This window comes from Hemiscyllium ocellatum, chromosome 24 (assembly GCF_020745735.1).
Source record: "Hemiscyllium ocellatum isolate sHemOce1 chromosome 24, sHemOce1.pat.X.cur, whole genome shotgun sequence".
In the NCBI taxonomy this organism is placed as follows: domain Eukaryota; kingdom Metazoa; phylum Chordata; class Chondrichthyes; order Orectolobiformes; family Hemiscylliidae; genus Hemiscyllium; species Hemiscyllium ocellatum.
In genome coordinates this window covers 40,129,169-40,149,783 of record NC_083424.1, presented here as the reverse complement: position 1 = coordinate 40,149,783, position 20,615 = coordinate 40,129,169, and the positions used below count along the sequence as shown (strand labels likewise).

The 20,615-nt window shown below is 39.7% G+C and overlaps 1 protein-coding gene across 7 annotated transcripts in view; it reads left to right on the top strand.

Moving 5' to 3' along the window:
* Nucleotides 1-20,615, top strand: part of taok3a (TAO kinase 3a) — a 114,835-nt gene that overhangs the window by 67,497 nt on the left and 26,723 nt on the right. For all 7 annotated transcript variants that reach the window (XM_060843710.1, XM_060843706.1, XM_060843711.1 and 4 more), the window contains 3 exons: nucleotides 3,677-3,770; nucleotides 4,182-4,263; nucleotides 17,581-17,748. In XM_060843710.1, the coding sequence (XP_060699693.1) occupies nucleotides 3,677-3,770; nucleotides 4,182-4,263; nucleotides 17,581-17,748 (344 nt within the window). The remainder of the gene's footprint in view (nucleotides 1-3,676; nucleotides 3,771-4,181; nucleotides 4,264-17,580; nucleotides 17,749-20,615) is intronic.

Here is a 20,615-nt window from a genome sequence, read left to right as displayed (position 1 = left end):
AACCAATGCTGAATGTTCTCTTTGCTTTAGTGCCCTTCCTATAATAGTGAACCCAGAACTGTTGCAGTTTTCTTAACTGTACCTTTGTAATTTTATTACTGCTTTCACTTTAAATTGTCTTACGCTGTTTCTAAAATGCTGTCACATTTCTTTTAAGGTATTATATTGCCAACATTTGCACTTAGAGGAAATTTGTTTTTGAACTTCCATTTCCATTATTTGGCATTTGTTCACTGTTGTTTCAGTTTCTTGTTTTCCTCTTAATGTATTATGTAATGCTTGTGCATATTACCTATTCTTAATCATGCTTATCCAGGATCTTTTACAATTTTGCCAGTGTTTGTCAAGCCAAGACGTTTTTGGTTTATCAGCCGGTTTCAAGCCCAAATCCTCTGGGCTACTCCACTTCACACCTCAACTCTGAACAGTTCCTATTTTCTGATTCTTGTTTGACCAGCTCCGCTTTCTCTCTCTTGGGACAATAGACAATTAGACTTTGTTGCTTATCTCTGCTGAATATCACAGTATGCTTTACTCTAGTAAGTCAGGATCTGCTGCACGTGGTGTAGGGGGTCATGGCCTGTACCTCACATTGCAGATTATGGCACTTGGCTGAGAATATGCAAAAACTGCTGATTTGTTTTATTTGTTTACGGGATATAGGCTTTGTTGGCTTGGCCAGCACTTATTGTCTATCCATAGTTGTCCTTGAGAAGGTGGTTTTGAAATGGCAGATTGAACTATTCCAGTCTATTTCGCGTATGTGCTGTTGGAGAGTCACTGCCTAGATTTTGACCCAGTGACAGTGAAGGAACTGTAATGTTGTTCTGAATGAGAGTAGTGTGTTGCTTGGATGGATACTTGTATATCTGCTTGTTTTGTCCTTCCAGATGGTAGAGGTCCTGGATTTTGACTATGCTGCTGCAAGTGGTTTTACACTAATCTTGTTGATGATGCACACTGCTGCACTTGTTAGGCACAGGTGCGACAGTGAATGTTAAGGGTCATTAATTGAGTGCGAGTCAGGCAGACTGCTCTGACCTGGATCCAGCTTCTTGTGTTGGAGTTGTATTAATCCAGGCAAGCAGAGAATATTCCTTCACCCTCTTTACTTGTGCTTTATAAATGGAAGGCAAACATTGAAAAGATGTGCTGAGTCACTTGCTGCTGAACTCCTAGCCTTGCAACTGCTTTTGTCGCCACAGTGATTTGTGGCTGGATTTGTTCGTTCTTTGATCAGTGATAAGCTCCCAGAATGTTGGGACATTAACATTGTTAAATGTCAAGAATGATGGTTAGGTTCTCTCTCATTTGAGATCTTTTTGCTTGGAACTTGTGTGATGCAGATGCCATTTGCCACTTTTCATCCAAACTTGGATATTATCCATGTCTTGCTTTTATATGATTGTATGTTGATGTATGGAGAGCCTTAGTTTTGATTGGAAAAGCTTCGGTGGAAGTGTCCTGATCTGGTACACAGATTGAGTTGCAACCAACGTATTCAAGATGCAAGTTAGGTCTGGTGAGCAAATTTGGCTGGTGCCAAAGTCCTGATTATGGATGTTTCCAGAATATATGATGGCATGGTTTATTCTGGAGTAAAAAGCATTAGTTACATCCAGCTCATGGTAGCAGCAAAGCTTAAATAGCTTCTGTCCTTGTTCTTTTTATCTTCCTGTGTTGTCTGAGGCAAGGGGCCACATCTTGTGGTCCACATCCATTTCTGGGTTTGAGTATGTTGAAATGTTTTGTCATGAATTCTGCATGTGGTGTCAAGCTCTTTGTAGAACTGGTCTTTTGTGCTCCAGAGTGGAGCACAGTGTTGCAGCATAGATAGCAATCACTGTCTTCTACTCCTGTTCAAGTTTAGTTGCAATAGAGGAAGCATATTCTGAACATTTTGCACATGTCCTCTAAATTCAGCCCATGCCGCATTGGCTGAGTGACATCGCTCATGGGAGAGCAGTGTTCACAGATAAATCCATCAAGGACCCCATCGATCATTGCTATCCTATGAGCTTTATAGCCCAGCTCCATCCTGTCACTGTCCTCTGCACATGGTACTGATGTTCCAAATTGCCCTTTCAGAGAGCTGGAATCTTTCAGCTTGCCAGATAAGGTAACCAATAGACAGAAGTTGAGTAGACCGCTCCAGTCCCAATTAATCAGTGAAGCAAGTACTCTGGTCTGCCAGCACTTCACTAATTCAGGCTGCTAACTCGAGGTGGATGGTAGCTGACTAGTGGACTGCGAAAGTCAATTTGAGACTGCCCCCAGCACTGGTTTTCAAAATCAGTCAAGTTGGACTTATTATTTGTAACTGTTGTCTCTTCCATTCTGGTTGTTCTGCTGCAGAGAACTAACACAATGTCCACTTCAAGGTGCAAGCATGGGAAAAGTTCATGAAGACTCTTGAATATTATAGTGCTCCTCTCAGCCTCCATTGGATTTGCTACCAATTTGGCTGCAAGTGTGTCTGGAAAGATGACCTCTTTAAGCATTAGTCATTTAAGATCCACTTGACTTTTGATTTGGCTAGGGCTTTCTCCCATGAGCTTTAAACTCATGCTGATGTGGCAATGGACTAGTTGTCCATAGTTTGCAGCTTGATTCATGATCATTTGGGTATTTCTATGTACTAGTTGCCACTCCGTTGCCCAACACCTCAGAATTTCTCTGAAGCTTTATCCTGAAGCAACAAGGAATCCAATTATGTGCCATCCCAAGGATGTGCAGCAGAAGACATACCAATTGACAGGGAGAGACTTATGCATGTGTCTGACTTTTTTTTAATATTGCTGCTAACCAGACATATCATTACCTCTGACAAAAGCCTATTTCAACCTTGCAAATTAGATAGTTTGTCTACTTGTAGTACAGCTAAGGTGTGGAGTACAGTGTAATTTGGTATTTTGTACGTCTTCCCTGGATTACTCTGATTCAATGAATTCTACTCTGGCTATAGTGTTGGAGGGAGGAAGTTTTCCATGAGAAATTAGCAGGAGATGGCTACCTTGAACCATTGCAGTAGAGATGGCCAATATTTAAAATTTGATTTTGTTCATATTGCAGGCATCTATATTTTTTAGTGCACGTAAGAGGAACAAAACTTTCTATCTACCTGCTCTGGATAAGGAAAGTATTACTTGTTTTCGAAGCAGCAACTAGACACTTCATTGCTGGACAGATGTTAGCAACTTTTTTTCCTCCAAATACTTCAGTAGAATTGTCCCTATCATCTTTTTGTCAGTGTACTCCAACCTCTGATTTGCTTTCAGCAATTTCTCAAGTAGTTACTTTTAATAAAATTAAGTTGAACTCTTATTTGGGACTTAAGATGTCTTTTTACAAACTGTTGTAAATCTCGAAAAATGCATTTTGCCATTTTCTCTTTCAATATCATGATTGCACAATACATTGAAGTAAAATTTAGCCATGTTTACAGAACAGAATTAGTGGCTTAATTTGATACCAGTATTTGAAAATTTGTATACGCTTAATAAGCCTTTTCCCCTTTATATGTTTACCATTGAAAAGATCTTTACGAGGTTGAACAGGTGATCTTAGAATAGGATTACTCTCTATGACAACAGTTCTTATCCATATGGGTTTATTACTGGCTGGTGTGGATATAGAGCAACTTCTCAACATGCACTTACTATTGTCTTTTTCTTAGCTGAACGCAAACCACCTTTGTTCAACATGAACGCAATGAGTGCCTTATATCACATTGCCCAGAATGAATCTCCAACACTTCAGTCAAATGAGTGGTAAGTTTTTATTGATGGAATTATCAAGTCACCTGTTTGTTCATAAAACTAGCAATTACATGATATTGGAATATTTAAATGTACTCACTTGATTTAGATTTCACTTCTGAAATTCAAATCCGTTATCTGATGAGCTCAGATCTTCTATCTATCTTTGTTCAGTGTCTGCTACAAAATAATGTTTGTTCATCTCTGATTATCACTTCAGATTTTTACAGTTTCGATTAGCTGGTATTTTACATGATAACGAAATTTAAAAATGATAGTTGTTTTGTGATTTTGAACCTGACAGGTCAGTATAATTGTGCTGTTGAATGAATCCTGAAAGCAGTAGTCCATTTCAAAGATTTCAGGAAGACATTGCAGAAAATGTCTGTTAATGCTTCTATCTTTTGGATTTTTATTTGGTAGGTCTCAATTTTTTAGGAGTTTTGTGGATTACTGCCTGCAGAAGATTCCGCAGGATCGACCAACATCATTAGAACTTTTGCGGGTAAGAAGTTCAATACTTTCTGTCGTGCTGATCAATTATTCTCAATTTTGTTTGATTTCAATTACTGAGAATTAGTTTTAAAAAATTCAATTAGTTGATCATTAATTTTGGCATAAAGAATTTGAATCTCAATTGTACACTGCATCTGGATGACTCACCAGTTGTGGTATTTGAGTCATGCCAGTGTTCAATCAAACTTTTTAAAATATTGAGTTTGCTTCATAACTTAACGTAGATATATCAATCGATATTTGAGTCCAGGATACTTTTGCGATGTTAAGGACCTATATAATCACCATTTTAAAAACAAAATTAGGTTCTGCCTTTGACTTGTTAATTCTGTGGGCCAGGATTCTATGCAGTGACTGGTTACTACTTTATGTTCATTCATGTTCTGAAAACAATGCAATAATGTAGATTGTTTTCCAAGACAAACTTAAGCATAGCAGCAGTTATTGCTGTTTATTCAACTGGATTATTTAAAGGCTTATAAGACTAAGCTAAAATATGTGGTGAATACTGTAAAAGTTCTTTGAATTCAGAATTAAAAAATAATTAAATTAAGAATTTGTAGCTGGTTATTTGAAAAATTGAAAGCATCTCATTTTGAAGCACTTGAATCAATTAAGTTCATTCTTATACCAAAATAACTGTCTAATAAATTATGCATTTCTTTTTACATGAAAAATGGCAACTACATTGCACTTATCAAAAGATATTCTACTTTCAGTGCTTTTTGTACTCTCAGTGCGGTCTATTTCTCAGATTTATGGTGCACTTTGGCTGACGCTATATCTTTTTTGAAATTGGTATAATCTCTCCATTCTCTAATAGCATTAAAGGCTAAAGTATTCTATTCTTGGCTGCAGTGTCACCCATTCATTTCTTGAAATACCTAATGAAATCACTGTACAGTTTGACTTGGTCAGCCTTTTCCTGTGTCAATTTGTGATCAGTTTTTAAACTGGTAATCTCCCAAAGGTTAATCTTAAATAGAAATGTTGTATTTTAATAGTTTACAGGCATTTCATGTTATTTTAGTACAAGGAAAGCAAAATGGAAGAGTCGAGTTTTGAATAAGAAACAATGCATTTGGATAAAGTGATGCTGGATTGATCGAAGTCAAGAGTGGGGTGCTTGAAAGCACAGCAGGTCAGGCAGCATCTGAGGAATGGGAGAATCGACGTTTCGGGCAAGGGAGTTAATTCTGCTGTTCAACAGATGGAGCCTGACCTCCTGTGTTTTTCCAGCACTGCAACCTTGACAATGCATTTGGACTTAAGTTTAAGTACTTCCATTTTGGGAAATTTAGAGTTTCAAAATAAAGTTGGTTCCTTGTGAACTGCTGAAGAAAGATTGTAGATTGAGGTGTTACCATGTGAATAAAGCAGTGCTAAGTAACCTCTTGAATTCTGAATCACATTGGTAGTTTCTTTTGATTATTGTATTTCATAAAATATTAGTGTTTGAAGACATTTTACACTAAGATAAATTTAAATTTTTCAACTTTTAAAGTATCTAATTGTAAAATTTCTCCTTTTCTGCATAGTGGTCAGCTAACAGATTTTAAGCTCTCCTCATTTACAATGTTTCAATGTCTGAGTTAACATAGAAACACTGAAATCTTGTTTGGAAGGAGACCATTTAGTCCAACACATCTGTGTCTGCTGATTTAATTCCACTTTCCAGTCTGAGGTCAGTAGCTCTGTAGATTTAGCAGTCAGAGATCCTTTACTTCAAAACCCTGAGGGTTTCTATTCCCAACACTTTTTTCTCCATGAACAGCACAGCGTTTTGGGGGAAAAAAACCTCTCCTTAACACCTCCCTAATCCTTTTGACACCTTTTTCAAAATCTTTGTGCTCTGATTTCAAGACATCTTGATATCTACTTTTTTCAACCCCACATAATTTTGTACAGCTTAAACACATTCTGTTGCTGTCCCAAAGAGAACCTCAGGTTATCTGATTTTTCCTTTTGGCTAAAATTCTTCACTCCTGACACCATTCTTGTAAACTTTTCTCCTTTCCAATATAATAATTTTCCTGAAATGGGGTGACCAGAATTGTGCACAGTACTCTAGCTGTTGTGCAACTCATGTTTTTCCATAATTTCCTTATCCTTGTAGGCTGTCTCCCAATTACAAATTGATTCCATTGAGTTTGTGTGCAAGTCATTTTATGCGCAAATCAGAACACAATACAGGTCAAGATAAAATAACTGTTTATAAGTACAAGGAAAAATTCACATGTCAGATCTTTAACATTAATTTTAACACACTCCTGTATGGGGACGCGTTCATATCTGAAGCTGTGTGCTGTGTTCTTGATTCCCCAGCTAGGGGAAACAATCTCTGTGTACACCATGTCAAGTTCCTCGGAGTCTTTGTATGTTTTGACAAGATGGCTCCTAATTCTTTTAAACTCCAGGGAGTTGAAGCCTGATTTCTCAGTCTGCTCTCGGGTACAATCTTCAGCTGGGCTGCCTCCACTGCCAGTTGTGTCATTCTTTTAATATGGAAACTGAAGCTTTGTACATAACTATATACACTTTTGAGAGCTGAGCTCTGTGGATGCAACTGGAAACCGCTTTATAATCACAGAAACTTCTATTGAACATTACTCTCTGATTTCTTTCACTTACCAATTTGAATTCAACTTAGGTGGTAGATACTACAGACTTGGTCAAAAGCCTTGCAAAAGTACATGTAGACTACATCAAAGGTTAACTCTTCAAAAAATCATTGCAAATCTGACAATAAGTCCATGCTAATTGTTCTTGATTTAATTTGTACCTTCTAAATGCTTTATACAGTACCTTTATGGGAAATTAGAAAATTGAGTGTTTGGCTGTCTGACCTGTCATTACTCAAAAAGCCCTTCACCTCCCACATTAGGAAGCAATCGCTCAATGTTAGCAGTACTCTTGTCCACACCTCTGGATGATTTGTAAGTGATAGAATCTCGACTTTTGTTCCTTGCAGGATGCTTATATCAAAGTGGCCTGTCAAAGATGTTAAGTTCCCCCTCCAACATAGATTATTGTATCCAAGATTTCACATTCCTCCTTCACTATAGTATCTGCGTCTGCCCCTTCTTTTCTGAGGGTAAGATAGAGAACAGCAGTTGGGCAGATGAAGAAATGGAAAAGTGGTGAGCTTGGTGTTGCTAATAAGGACCATTGAGGTGAAAATGTGACAAAACACAGTCCACATCATGCCAAGACCTGGAGTGTGGGAGAAAGTGCTCAAGCCATCAAAATTGAACACTGAATCCTGAGGGCTGCAGAGTCCCCAAAGAGAAAATGAGATGCTGTTCTTCCCATTTGTACTGAGCCCATCTCAAGATTGAAATATAGGCCAGAAAAAAAATGGCAAGCAACTGGAAGCTTACGATCATTTTTGCAGACAGATCATATGTGTTCCACAAAACAATATTGTGTTTTGTCTTGCCAATATAAAGCAGACCATGTTGTAAGCAGCAAATCCAGTTGACTACTAGATTGTGAAATGCAGGTAAATCACTTCTTCACCTGCAAGGTATGTCTGGGGACTTGGATAGTGAGGAGGGAGGAAGTTAATTTGGAGTAGTTACACCTGTAGTTCTGTTCGAAGGTGCCATGGGGGCGTGGAGAGGTTTTGGGAGCCAGCCACAGTGTCTTGGACAGAATGGTCTCTGCAGAAGGCTGACAGAGGGAACTTTATCTGGCATCCCATTGGAGGTGGCAGAAACGGTGACTTGTGATCCTTTGGGGAAGTTGATGGGTCGAAATTGAGGATTGGGGAAACCTATTGTGGGAAAGAGGAAAAAGGGTGAGGGCAGAAGTGCCAGGAATGGTCTGGACAAGCTAAGGCCACTGTCGACCAAGGTGGTGGAGAATCCAATTGGTTCATGAGAAAGATTTGTGTTTCTGAGGTCCCCTGCAGAAGATCGCATCAGAAGAAATGTGATTGAGATGGAGCAACTGAAAGAATGGAGTAGAGAAATTACAGGAAATAAGGTGTGAGAATGCGTCCAGGTAATTGTGGGAGTCGGGATATTTGTGGCGAGCCTATCCCCAAAAACAGAAATTGGTGAGGAGGAAGGGGAAGAGGAGAGTCAGATGAAGTAGGTAAAGATGAGAACAAGGTTGAAATTGGAAGTGATTTTTGTTTTTTTGGCGGCCTTTCAATAGTCCCATGTACCCAAACAGGGTGCTGTCTTTTATGGGTCCTTTGAAAATTCATTGTCGCTAGTCACGTGACCAATAACGGTTTTGTCAACCCAGACTGGTTTGGAAGGCCATAGAATCACCCTGCAATAGGAAATAGATGTTGGTCCTTGGCATTTTTATGTAGATCATTGTTCTGCTTAGGTTACTTGTTATGGAACATTAATCTTGGTGACCATTGATTCGTGGAGGTAGAATTCATACAATAGCAATTACGAATTTTGAGGATAACGTCAGATAATCACTTGTAGGCAAGACTCCCATCCCAGTTGACTGAATTAGGAACCTTTCAGAAGCTTAAGGCATTATGTTGAATAGATAAAGGTCACTTGATTCTTGGCAGCCATTTTAGTAACTTTTGGCATCTATTTTTAACAAAAGATGTTTCTAGAGTCTCATAATGAGCTTGGTCATTGGCATTGGAGTAGGCCCAATGTTAATTGCATCCAAAAGTGCCACTTGGCCACCTTGATTTGTATTCGGAGCCCTGGTCACTCCTGAATGCTTTCATCTTACCCTGCTGTTGTGGATTCAAAGCAGTGCAAGGGAGGTGAAGCAATGGGAAAACCCATCAAAAGTAGCAACAAACACCACAGATTAACACAGTTAAGAGTAATGAAACCACTTTAGAACATAGAACAGTACAGCACAGAACAGGCCCTTCAGCCCACGATATTGTGCTGACCACTGATCCTCATGTATGCACCCTCAAATTTCTGTGACCATATGCATGTCCAGGAGTCTCTTAAATGTCCCCAGTGATCTTGCTTCCACAACTGCTGCTGGCAACGCATTCCATGCTCTCTCAACTGTGTAAAGAACCCGCCTCTGACATCCCCTCTATACTCTCCGCCAACCAGCTTAAAACTATGACCCCTTGTGTTAGTCATTTCTGCCCTGGGAAATAGTCTCTGGCTATCGACTCTATCTATGCCTCTCATTATCTTGTATATCTCAATTAGGTCCCCTCTCCTCCTTTTCTCCAATGAAAATGTCCGAGCTCAGTCAACCTCTCTTCATAAGATAAGCCCTCCAGTCCAGGCAGCATCCTGGTAAACCTCCTGTGAACCCTCTCCAAAACATCCATATCTTTCCTATAATAGGGCGACCAGAACTGGATGCAGTATTCCAATTATACTTTAGGTACAATACAGCACTTCATTATTTTTAATTCCCTTTAACCAGCAAATATTTTCACTTTTGAAAGAGTAAAATGTTCCTTAAAATATCATTGTTATTCACAATTCCAGGTATTATAATTTTGTTTCAAAGTTCATTCTTTTTTTTAAGGAGTCACTTCGGGAGTTAGAACAGTGGGAATGGAGTGTAGGGCAGTGGAATGATCATTCTGCAGAATTTGGGAAGTAAGGGTCACCACTAGTGTCCCTGCTGACTACATCTGTGGGAAGTGCACCCAACACCAACTCCTCGAAAACCGCGTTAGGGAACTAGAGCTGGAGTTGGATGAACTTCGGATCATTAGGGAGGCAGAGGGGGTTAGTGACAGGACTTAGAGGTAGTCACTCCCCAGATAAAAGAAAAAGACAGATGGGTGACAGTTAGGGGACAGAAAGGGAACTGGCAGGCAGTGCAGGGATCCCCTGTGGCCATTCCCCTGAACAATAAGTATACCGTTTTGGATACTTTGGGGGGGATGATTTGGCAGGGGAAAGCAGTGGGGCACCTGCTGCTCTAAGGGAAGAGGAGCAGAGCAATAGTCATTGGGGACTTGATAGTTAGGGGGACAGATAGGAGGTTCTGTGGGGAGAGAGACTCACGGTTGGTGTGTTGCCTCCCGGGTACCAAGGTCCGTGATGTCTCTGATTGTGTTTTTCGGATCCTTCAGGGGGAGGGAGAGCAGCCCCAAGTCGTGGTCCACCTTGGCACCAACAACATAAGTCAGAAGAGAGATGCGGACTTGAGGCTGAAATTCAGGGAGCTAGGATGGAAGATTAGAGCTAGGACAAACAATTGTTTTCTCTGGTTTGCTGCACGTGCCACGTGCTAGTGAGGTGAGGAAGAGGGAGAGAAAGGAGTTGAACACGTGGCTACAGGGATGGTGCAGGAGGGAGGGTTTTGGGTTTTTGGATAATTGGAGCTCTTTTTGGGGTGGGTGGGACCTCTACAAGCAGGATGGTCTTCATCTAAACCAGAGGGGTACCAATATCCTGGGTGGGAAATTCACTAAAGCTATTAAGGTGGATTTAAACTAATACAGCAGGGGGATGGGAACCAAAATTGTAGGACAGGTACAGAAGAGGATGAGAGTAGGGAGTTCCAAAATCAAGTATCTGACACTGGCAGAACCTGGTTTGAAGTGTGGGTACTTCAATGCGAGGAACATCCGAAATAAAGTGGATGAACTGGCAGCGTGGGTTGGTATCTGGGACTTCGATGTGGCTATTACGGAGACCTGGATAGAACAGAGACAGGAATGGCTGTTGCAGCTTCCAGGATTCAGATGTTTCAGTAAGAACAGAGAAGATGGTAAAAGAGGGGGAGGTGTGGCATTGTTGATCGGGGACAATATTACAGTTGTAGAAAGGATGTTTGGAGACTCGTTAACTGAACTGGGCTGAAGTTAGAAACACGAAAGGAGACGTCACCATGCTGGGAGTTTTCTATAGGCCTCTAAATAGTCCCAGAGATGTAGAGGAAAGGATAGCAAAGATGATTCTCGATAAGAGTGAGAGAGGCAGGGTAGTTGTCATGGGGGACTTCAACTATCCAAGTATTGACTGGGATCACTACAGTATGAGTATGATAGATAGGTCAGTTTTTGTCTAGTGTGTGCAGGAGGGCTTCCTGACACAGTATGTAGACAGGCCGACAAGGGGCGAAGCCACTTTAGATTTAGTACTTGGTAATGAGCCTGGCCTGGAAGTAGGTGAGCACTTTGGAGACAGCGATCACAATTCTGTCAGGTTTACTTTGGTGATGGAAAGGGATACGTGTACTCCACCGAGCAAGAGTTACTGCTGGGGGGAGGGAAATTATGATACAATTGAGAAAGATTTTGGAAGAGTAGAATGGGGAAGGAAACCGCAGGGGATGAGCACATTAAAAATGTGGAGCTTATTCAAGGAAAACTTCTGTGTGTCCTAGATAAGTATATACCTGTCAGGCAGGGAGGAAGATAAAGAACGCGTGAGCCGTGGTTTAGATCAGATTAGATTACTTAGTGTGGAAACTTACTTACTCAGGAAGTGGAATCCCTGGTCAAGAAGAAGAAGGCTTATGTTAGGACAAAATGTGAACACTCAATTTGGGCGCTTGAGGGTTACAAGGAAGTCAGGAAAGACCTAAAAAGAGAGCTCAGAAGAGCCAGGAGGGGACATGAGAAGTTGTTGGTGGATAGGATCAGGGTTAACCCTAAGGCTTTCCATAGGTATGTCAGGAATAAAAGAATGACGAGACTTAAATTAGGGCCAATCAAGGATAATGGTAGGAAGTTGTGTGTGGAGTCAGAGGAGATGGGGGAAGCACTAAATAAATATTTTTCAGCAGTGTTCACTATAGAAAATGAAAACGTTGGTGAAGAAGATACAGAGATACTTGCATCTATACTAGAAGAGATTGAGGTTCACAAGGTTCACATGGTATTAGAAATACTGCAGAGTGTGAAAATAGACAAGTCCCCTGGGCCAGATGGGATCTATCCTAGGATCCTCTGGGAAGCAAGGGAAGAGATTGGCGAGCCTTTGGCATTGATCTTTAAATCATCATTATCTATAGGAATAGTGCCTGAGGACTGGAGGATAGCAAATGTGGTTCCCTTGTTCAAAAAGGGTCGTAGAGACAACCCTGGTAATTACAGAGCAGTGAGTCTCACTTCAGTTGTTGGTAAAGTGTTGGAAAAGGTTATAAGAGATAGGATATATAACCATCTAGAAAAGAATAATCTGATCAGGGACAGTCAGCACGGTTTTGTGAAGGGTAGGTCGTGCCTAACGGATCTTATTGAGTTTTTTGACAAAGTGACCAAACAGGTAGATGAGAGTAAACCGGTTGATGTGGTGTATATGGATTTCAGCAAGGCGTTCGATAAGGTTCCCCATTGTAGGCTATTATCCAAAATGCAGGGGAATGGGATTGTGGGAGACATAATAGTTTGGATCAGTAATTGGCTTGCAGAAAGAAAACAGAGGGTTGTAGTTGATGGAATATGTTCATCTTAGTGTCCAGTTACTAGCGGCATACTGCAAGGATCGGTTTTGGGTCCACTGCTGTTCGTCATTTTTATAAATTACCTGGATGGGGGCTTAGAACGGTGGGTTAGTAAATATTGCCAACGACACTAAGGTCGGTGGAGTTGTGGATAGTGACTAAGGATGTTGTAGGTTGCAGAAAGACATAGATAGGATGCAGAGCTGGACTGACAGGTGACAAATGGAGTTTAATGTGGACAAGTGTGAGGTGATACATTTTGGCAGGAGTAATCGGAATGTAAAGTACTGGGCTAATGGTGGGGTTCTTGGGAGTGCAGATGAGCAGAGTGATCTCTGTGTCCATATACACAAATCCCTGACAGTTGCCACCCAGATTGACAGGGTTGTTAAGAAGGCATATAGTGGTTTGGCCTTTATTAATAGAGGGATTGAGTTCCGGAACCAGGAGGTTATGCTGCAGCTGTACAAAGCTCCGGTACGGCCACACTTGGGAGTATTGTGTACAGTTCTGGTCACCATGTTATAAGAAGGATGTGGAAGCTTTGGAAAGGGTGCAGAGGAAATTTACTGGGATGTTACCTGGTATGGAAGGAATGTCTTGCAAGGAAAGGCTGAGGGCTTTGAGGCTGTTCTCGTTAGAGAGGAGTTTGAGAGGTGACTTAATAGAAACATACAAGATAATCAGACGGTTAGATAGGGTGGACAGGGAGAGCCTTTTTCCAAGTATGGGGATGGCAAACACAAGGGGACACAACTTTAAAGTGAGGGGAGATAGGTATAAGACAGATATCAGAGGTAGTTTCTTTACTCAGTAGTAAGGGTATGGAATGCTTTGCCTGCAACGGTAGTAGATTCGCCACGTTTAAGTGCATTTAAGTCGTCATTGGACAGGCAAATGGACGTACATGGAATAGCTTCATGGGCTTCAGATTAGTATGACAGTGCGGTGCAATATCGAGGACCAAAGGGCCTGTATTGCGCTGTAATGTTCTATTCATTGATTTTTGAATGGCGTGACTAGGGGCATTTCTTTGGTTATAGGAAGCAGCTGAACTCAGCAGTATAGGTGGAATTACGGGAAGACCAGATGAGCAATTGAGGGTCATGCAGAGCTATGTCAACAATGAGCAGAGTCTCAAACCATCCTTTAAACATAAATGTTCTTTCTTTCTTCAGGGGTGTGTGCTTTGCCAGCTGGGCTAGCATTTATTGCCCATCCCCAGTTGCCCTATAGAAGGTGGTAGGCTACCTCTCAGAATTGCTGCAGTTTGTTTGCTGTAAGTGCACCCACAATGTTGAGGTTCTAAGATTTTGACCCCACGACAGTGAGAGAGCGACAGCATATTTCCAAATGATTGATGGTGGTTTAAGAGAAACTTGCAGGTGCTGATGTTTCCATCTAATTGCTTGCCTTGTGGTTGTGGGTTTGGAAGGTACTTTATAAGAAGTTTTGCTGAATTTCTGTAGTATACTTCTGTTACTATATGGTGGCTGAGGGAGTGAATGTATGTGAACATGGTGCTAATCAGATGGGCTTCTTTATCCTGTGTTTGTGTTGTTGGAGCTCCTCTCATCCATCATGTGCCTTGTAAGTTATGGACAGGCTTTTGAGAGTCAGGACATGAGTTGGTCATTGTAGAATTCCCAAGCACTGATCTGCTGTTTATGCCAAGATATTTATATAGCTAGTTCAATTCCGTTTCTAGTCACCGGTGTTTTTCGTGGCAGATTCAATAATTCTGCTGAATGTCGAGGGGCAATAAATTGATGTTTTGCTGTTAGAGATGGGTATGGCCTGAATGTTACTTTCCGTTTGTCAGCTGAAGCCTAGGTATTGTTCAGGTCTGCATTTGGATGTGGACTGTCTCTGTATCTGAGTTGTCGCAAATGACATTTTTTGGTCAACAATGCCCAATCATCTGCAATTGTCTGACCTTTTGGAAGGCAGACCGTTGATGAAGCAGCTAAAGGGCCAAGTTTAGCCTCCAATTCTATGCTGAGAGATGCCTAGAGCTGAAATGACAACTGACCTTGTACTGCCACAACCATCTTCCTTTGTGCCAAGATGAACCCAACAAGTGGAGCGTTTTTCTATCAAACCCATTGATTCAAGTTTTGCCAGGTTCCTTGATGTTACGCTCAGTCAAGTGAGGCTTTGTCATCACTGAAGTTCAATTCTTTTGTCCATGTTTGGAGGAAGACTGTATGAGGTCAGGAGCTGAGTGCCCTGGCAGAACCCAAACAACACCAGTGAGCAGATTGTGGATAGGCCCGTGCTGCTTCGCAGCACTGGCAACCTCTTCCAGCACTTCAATAATGGATTGATAGTGATCAGTGGCTGGATTGGATTTGGCCTGCTGCTTGTATATAAGACATAACTGAGCAATTTTCCATATCAGGTAGATACCTTTGTTGTGGCATGATCTAGTTGAGCTGTTTCTGTGTTCATATACTGGCTGAAGTACCATACAATGCCAGTGAATGATAGACTTTTAAAATGCAAGCTTGCATTATAAGGGAATAAAATGTTCGAATGAGTTATTTCTCTTGTGCCACTGAACATTTTTCAGACTTTCCATTCTATTGTGGCGATTTCACCACTACATTTCTCAGGCAGCAAGTAAGAAAATAGAAAAAGTATTCTGATTTTAATCAGTACCACTAAAGATAAAGTTGCCAGAGTCTTAATGGACTATATGGTTGTGTTCTCATTGGAAAGTGACAGTTAATGGTTAATCTCAAGGGTCGTCATACCTCAGTGCAAGGACAGGTTGGGAAGGAGAGTCATTCGTGCCAAACTCAGCTGATGCAGGAGTTGAACCTATATTGTTTACATTGCAAATCAACTGTCCAGCCAATTGAGTTAACTGATACCCTTGAACGAACTCACTTTTTGTATAATGCAAATTAAATGAATGTTAGTTTTCCCACATTGCCAGTTCATCTTTAAGTAAAACAAAATGCACAACTAACCTTCTGAAGTTTCTGAATCTGTTAAAAGTTACTTCATAGCATCTTGTTTTTGCCCTGTTGTTAAGTTCCTCAATACCGACCCATGGATGAAAGCTAAATTTTGATAAATCAGTTCACAGGGTGACCATTGGGTTTGTCAGCTTGATTTTTTTAATAAGCAAATTGTTGTCTTTGAAATTATTATATTTCTTTGCCATAAATATTTTCATTATGTTTTATCCAAAGTGTTTTATTGACTTCTGTGATTTACTATAAAAATGCAGCGTTTAAAAACAATACTTCTCAATTATTTTCTCCGTGCCACCATTTTGAGGCTTCAAAATAGTCATGAGCCCTTAGAACTAAAAGCAGGATGGGGGTGAGGGGAGTGAATCTGAGAATTGGGTCCTATTAAAGAAAATATAACTCTAATAATTTGGCTGGAGCCCTGCAGCAGCCATTACTGCCTTTTGAACTTATGACTTTATGGTCTTAAACGTCAGATTGGAAAGGTCTAATTCAAGGTAATTATCCTAAAGTTCCTTCCTGTGAAAAATTAGTTCCAAATCCTAAAATGGAACTGATAAATGGACAGTTAAAATGCTGAATGTATGAGAAAAGGGTTTGATAGAAAATAATTACATGTAATATATACATACACATTTATTGTGTACTAGAGAAGTTAAAGCATTCCAGTGGATACATATAAAAGTAACGTGCAATGGATTCTAAAATCTAACTTTGGGTCTGATGGCAGCTATACAGGAAGAGTTGATCTTTTAAAGTTATTGACCTATAGGGTTAGCTGTTTCCATCTCCATAGATGCAACCAGACAAGAATGTTTCCATTCATTATTTTTAATACTATTGATTGCATAGTTAATTCAGTGTATCATTTTTGCACCCCATACCATTTTGATTGCATGGTTTAGCTTTTAATTACATCCCAGTCTGAAACTTAAGTTCAGTAAACAAAATAAATGCAGGAGGCACAACATCGAGGGCCAAACTGTGCTGTACTTTTCTATGTTCTATATATGTCCTATAAATGGAACTCAGTTGGCCATTCATAATTCATCCAACAAAATTCAATTTTCTTAAATAGCTGAAAGATTCACTCCATAACCCAACTTGGAAGTCGACTCCATTTGCTGTGTGGAAGTACTATTTGGTGGTCCTAATGTCATCTTCTATAATTAATTTGCAACAGTTGCCTTTTCACAGGAGAATTTGGTTTCTTTATGCTAATTCTGATTCTCATTTATTTTGGTGAGCAGAATTTGACTTAATTCAAGATCTGTATTGCCATATATTTTGTTCACATGCTACCAACTACCAAAATAGTTGATTTACTCTCTCCAACCACAAGTAGCTACTTTGGAATTAATGTATATAGAAGCTGATCTGACTTGATGCTGGAAAGAATATAAGTCATGAATGTTAAGAATATCCTTTAATGCTAATGGGCCAATGAAGTTTTGTCTCCTATTCAAGAAATGTACATTTTCCATTCAAAGTTAATATTCTAGCTTATGTTATTAATGAGAGAGAATGAATTGGTCCATTTGTAGAATAGGTTGGTTTCCAGTCATCCACTTGAGCAATGCCTGCAAATAACCCACATGCGTCTACAAATATTCTAGTAACAGTCTTACTGGATAATTTTTACTTAACACTGGCTGGAAAGCACATATTTTTAAAAATTTATCATATAGTTTGAGGGCCATTATCTCAGGAAAGCATAACAAATAAAGATTCTGCTCCAAACATTGAAGTTGTGTTCAGTTGCTTAGCTACACTAAGATTACTTTGGTGTACAAATGACAATAGTGTTATTATTTATGCTGCAGTGATGTTTGCTTCAAACCTAAATGATATTAAAAAGAAGCTATTTTATTGTGCTCTCTTATATCCTGGAAAAATTGTAGGTAGTACTGTATGCAAAGCTATTGGTTTTGGATGTTGATAATTTACTGTGTTTACCTTAGCATGATTTTGTTCGCCGGGAGCATCCGCAAAGAGTTCTTTGTGACCTTATTGCAAGAACAAAAGATGCGGTACGAGAGCTGGATAATCTTCAGTATAGAAAAATGAAAAAAATTCTTTTTCAAGAAACTCGTAATGGACCAATGACTGAATCACAAGAGGAAGAGGAGGTAAGATGAATTAAGTGGTTTAAGTAATAGGTTTTAATCTAAGTGAGTGTAAAAAGGTTCCCCACCACCACCGAAGTTATTGTTGCTTTAATTTTATCATCACCTTCTAGTTTCTAATTCAAACAGCAATTCCTCATATGTAACTCAAACTACTGAATTGAAGAAACATATGTGAAGGACATCAGGTGGGGTTATCTATTTTTGACAGCATACACGGTTTTTTTTTGCAGTAATAATTAGAAATTCTGGCTACCAGTCTTTTGCTGCTACTTTCGCTCTGTGAAGTTAATGTGCATTTTAAGTCAATTACAATACTGAATTGCTGTATTAACTGAGTTCAATTATATACCTCCAGAAAAGAGTTGAGACTTTCTGACTTTTATGGTTTATCCCTGCACTTTTTAAGTACAATTTGTCCGCTAAATTACCTTGGGGGCTCCTTGACAGCATTATCAATGTTTCAAAGTTCATGGTACTGATTATAAAAGGAACTGTTAAAGTTGAACTCTTTATTTATAACAGTCTAAAGTTTTGGATGCATGTATGAAGTTATAGAGTCATAGTGATGTACAGCATGGAAACAGACCCTTCAGTCCAACTCGTACATGGCGACCAGATACACTAAATTAATCTTGTCCCATTTGCCAGCATTTGGCCTATATGCCTCTAACCCCTACCTGTTCATTGACCCATTCAGAAGCCGTTGCCGATTCTTCCTCTGGCATCTCATTCCACACATGACCATCCTCTGTGGAAAAAGATCCCCCTTAGGTCCCTTTTACATCTTTTGTGTCTCATTCTAAACTTCTACCATCTGGTTTTGGACTCCTCTCCCCCCCCCAACCACCCCACCTCACCAACCCAAGGAACAGACCGTATCTATTTACCCTATCCATGCCCCTCATGATTTTACAAATCTATAAGGTCACTCCTCAGCCTCCGACACTCCAGGAAAAACAGCCCCAGCGATTCAGCTTCTCCTGATAGCTCAAACCCTCCACCGCTGGCAACATCCTTGTAAACCTTTTCTGAACCCTTTCAATTTTCACAACATCCTTCCTATTAGCAAGGAGATCAGAATTAAATGCAGTACGTCAAAAGTGGCCTAACCAGTGTCCTGTCCAACCGCAGCAAGACCTCCTAACTCTTATTGACCATTAAAGGCAAGTTTACCAAATGCTGCTACCACAACCACCCTGTCTATCTGTGATTCCACTTTCAAGGAACTAGTAATCTGCAGTTCAAGGTCTCTTCGTTCAGCAACACTCCCCAAGACCTTACCATTAAGTGTATAAGTCCTGTCCTGATTTGGCCATACCAAAATGTAGCATCTTATGTTTAACATAGAATTCTGTAAAATGCAAATTAGCCTAATAATGGAAGCAAGGGGTGTCATGTTTGTATATTCCTGATAGCTTTGTTGGTAATTCACTGTTTGTTGCAGTAACAAGCTACATATGTCAAGGATGAATCAGTTTCATTTGGAATTTTAGCTGAGAAGATAGTGGAGGTAGTTGAATTATTTTACACCGTGTTTAGTGCAGGAAATCTAGGCATAATTTCAGCATCTGATGTGTTATTAACTACTTCGAGCTAGAATCCATGTTTGTGGATACCTGAGAAATGTTATCAGGCTCAACTGCATTGTTCACAGTTGATCAAATCAGCTTTAGACTAACAAAGGAGAAGTATTTACTTGGGCAAATAAAGGTACCTATTGGATCAGACCTTTTTTATTCAAGTGAAATTTGCAGTGTCAAAAGACCATCAAGTGTTAGGGGAGGGGTCAGATTTCTTTAGTTCAACAAAATTGAACAATTATTGATGCATTGCAAATTTTTTGGAACCATCTCTTCAAACAAAATTTCTAAAGCAGTTTTTGTGCCTGAATTCAAAGTTGCTTATTTCTTTCTCAATGACTTAGACCAATCTGAAATAGGTTTATAGAAATCATATAGCTAAACATCTGCTTATGTAATCAAGATAATTATGGATGTGGAAAGCCAATTGGTCCATTTTAATTCATCCACCCAATAAAATGCCATCAGGTCCATTTCTTCCCTATTGCAGCATCCATTAATTAGTAACTGATTCTGGAGTTCTTTGCTTCGAGGGGTAAGTTCTAATTTATCATTTCTGTGAGCAAGTTGGTTGTAGCAATCTAACTTTGTTTCCTAATTGAATCAGTTGTTCTAATTGTAATTTATCTTCAAATAATATTTTAGATTTGTCTTTCCCAGACTTAAGGATATTAACTTTGTTTCTGAGAGGCATTGTTTCGAGTTTTAAAACTTTAACAGACTGATAAAAGAATTCAGCTTGGTGGCCCTTCTGTACAATGACTCCAATGCTTGAACATTTCCTTTGCATCTTGGAAATGTTGATTGAACACAACTCTCAAGTGTCTCTGCTGTGTATTTTTTTAAAAATACTGACAAGACAGGACACTCTCTAATTGTTTTACTGTATTTTCTGGTTTATATTGTAAGATTCTACAATAAATGTTCACTAATTCAAAATTAGCTACATGAATGCCATTTCAGCTTACCTGATCGTAACTAGTTAACAACAGTGATTTTAAAGTGTCTTGCTACCACTTCTTTCTTCTGTCAACCTCCTAAAGGGGCACTTCTAAGCTGTAGCTCTACCTGGGTTGTCCATCCTTGGTTTCTCCTGTGGGAATAATTCTGTTGAACCTGGCTCAATATCTGTACCTGAAATCCACATAGCCTTTTCCAGTAACTTGATCAGAAATATGCACGCAGCCTTTTTTTTTTTACTTTTTACACTCCCTCACTCTGAATACTAAGGCCAAAAGTAGATTTACCACCATCCTAGTTGAAAATGTGTTGCTGGTTAAAGCACAG